This window comes from Mustela nigripes, chromosome 8 (genome assembly GCF_022355385.1).
Source record: "Mustela nigripes isolate SB6536 chromosome 8, MUSNIG.SB6536, whole genome shotgun sequence".
Taxonomy (NCBI): Eukaryota; Metazoa; Chordata; class Mammalia; order Carnivora; family Mustelidae; genus Mustela; species Mustela nigripes.
The window spans coordinates 44,082,537-44,085,284 of record NC_081564.1 but is presented as its reverse complement, the minus strand read 5'-3'; the positions used below and the strand labels follow the sequence as shown (position 1 = coordinate 44,085,284).

General features: G+C 35.4%; 1 protein-coding gene across 8 annotated transcripts in view; it reads right to left on the bottom strand.

Moving 5' to 3' along the window:
• RBBP8 (RB binding protein 8, endonuclease) overlaps positions 1 to 2,748 on the bottom strand; it is a 104,630-nt gene that overhangs the window by 20,926 nt on the left and 80,956 nt on the right. For all 8 annotated transcript variants that reach the window (XM_059409341.1, XM_059409340.1, XM_059409338.1 and 5 more), the window contains one exon: positions 442 to 530. In XM_059409341.1, coding sequence (XP_059265324.1) covers positions 442 to 530 — 89 coding nt within the window. The remainder of the gene's footprint in view (positions 1 to 441; positions 531 to 2,748) is intronic.

Genomic DNA, 2,748 nt, shown 5'->3' with positions numbered 1-2,748 from the left:
ACAGTGGGTTAAGCCGCTGCCTTCGGCTCAGGTCATGATCTCAGGGTCCTGGGATCGAGTCCCGCGTCGGGCTCTCTGCTCAGCAGGGAGCCTGCTTCCTTCTCTCTCTCTCTGCCTGCCTCTCAGTGTACTTGTAATTTCTCTCTGTCAAATAAATAAATAAAATCTTTAAAAAAAAAAAAAAAAAGAGTCAGATGCTTAACTGAGTGAGCCCCTCAGGTGTCCCAGCAAAGGCCTTTAAAGTCAGAAGGTATTATTATCCTTTCAAAAATATCATGAAGTTAGAAGAATAAACATTTTTATTTCTTTTTTTCGGAATAAATAAATCAGGTTTTAAGAGGTATTTGATTATCTTAAGGTCACAGAGTGAGTTAGGGAAGGAGGGTGACTAACAACTTACTAGAATAACCACATGGAGCTTGGTTTTACTTTCTAACTTACCTTTGTATCTATTACAGTAATATCCATTTTATATTGAGAAAGGTCTGCTCCTGGATCAATGCTCCACTGGATATTTTCAAAGGATACATCTTCAATAAGGAGAAAAAAATACAATTAAAAATGGATTTTTAAACATTCTTATTACTTTAAAACATTATGGGATCCACAGAATAGGAAAAAGGATTTGCAGATCATATAGCTGCTAACAGGGTTATATCTAGGACATATAAAGAACTCTCACAACTCAATAATTAGACAAATACTCCAATTGAAAATGAGCAAAGAATCTGAATAGACAGTCCTTCAAAGAAGGGAACTGGCCAATAAAGCACACGCTAAGATGTTCAATAGCATCAACCATCAGGGAAAGGCAAATCAAACCACAATGAGATAACATTTCACACCCAGTAGGATGGCTAAAATAAAAAAGACAGATAATAACAAGTATTGGTGAGAATGTGGAGAAATGGGAACCTCATGTGCTGAATGGAGAATGTGAAATGACATTGACACTTTGGAAAACACAAAGTTCCTCAAAAGGTTAGAGAGTTAGCATACGGTCCAATAATCCTACTCCTATTTGTAACTCAAGAGAAATGAAAATATACATCTACATAAAATTGTACATCAATGTTTATAGCAGGCATGATTTACAACAGTGAAAAAACTGAAAGTAAAAGAAGTCACAAAAGATCATATATTGTATGATTCCGTTTATATGAAAACACCAGAATAGGAAAATCAATAGAGACAGAGGACAGATCAGTGGTTGCCTAGGATTGGAGAAGTGGGGAGAGGAATGCAGAACGACTGCTAATGGTATTGCTCTTAGAAAAAATATTTTTACTCAAGTATAATTAACATACAGTGTTACATTGGTTTTAGATATATAATATGATTCAACATTTCTATACACTTCTCAGTGCTAATCAAGAAAGTGTACTCTTAACCACCTTTATCTATTTCTTATTTTTATTTATTTAATTAACATGTAATGTACTATTTGTTTCAGGGGTACACGTCTGTGAATCATCAATCTTACACAATTCCCAGAGCTTACTATAGCATATACCCAGTGTTTATCACCCGGCCACCCCATCTCTCCCACCTCTGTCCCCTCCAGCAACCCTTAGTTTGTTTCCTGAGATTAAGAGTCTCTTATGGTTTGTCTCCCTCTCTGGTTTCATCTTGTTTCATTTTCCCCTCCCTTCTCCTATGAGTCTCTGTCTTGTTTCTCAAATTCCTCATATCAGTTAGATTATATGATAATTGTCATTCTCTGATTGACTTATCTTGCTTAGCCTAACCCTTTATCTTTTTCACTCATTCCCACCCCCTTACCTCCCCTTTGGCAATTATCAGTTTATTCCCTATATTTAAGATTCTGTTTTAGTTTTGCCTCTTCTATTTGTTTGTTTCTTAAATTCCACATGTAAGTGAAATCATATGGTATCTGTCTTTCTCTAACTTATTTCACTTAGGATTATACCCTCTAGGTCCACCCATGTTGTTGCAAAATGGCAAGATTTTTCTTTTTTATGGCTGAGTAATATTCCACATCTCTTTTAAATCCATTCATTTATCTATGGGCACTTGGGTTGCTTTCGTATCTTGGCTATTGTAAATAATGCTGCTATAAACATAGGGGTCCATATATCTTTTAGAATTAGTATTTTCATTTCCTTTGGGTAAATATCCAGTAGTGGAGTTATTGGATCATATGGTAATTTTATTTTTAACTTTTTGAGGAACCTCTATACTGTTTTAACAGTAGCTATGCCAATTTGCATTCCCACCAATGGTGCATGAGCCTTCCCTTTTCTCTACATCTCTGTTAACATTTGTTATTTCTTGTGTTTTTGCTTTCAGCCATTCTGACAGGTATAAAGTGATATCTCATTATAGTTTTAATTTCTATCTCCCTGATGATTAGTGATGTGGAACATCTTTTCATGTGTCTTGGCAATAGGATGCCTTCTTTGAAAAAATGTTCAGGTCCTCTGACCATTATTAAATTGAATTATTTTTGTTTTTGGTATTGAGTTGTGTAAGTTCTTCACATATGTTAGACATTAACTTAATGGGTACTGTTCTTTTTGAGGTGATAACAATGTTCTAAACTTAGACTACAGTGATGCTTGCACAACTCTGTGAGTATACAAAACAACCGACTTGTACACTATAATGAGTGATTTTTATATCAAAAATAGTTTTAAAAAGTTAAAATTATAACACTGTTTGGGGGGTGCCTGTGTGGCATAGTGGGTCAAAGCCTCTGCCTTCGGCTCAGGTCATGATCTCAGGGTC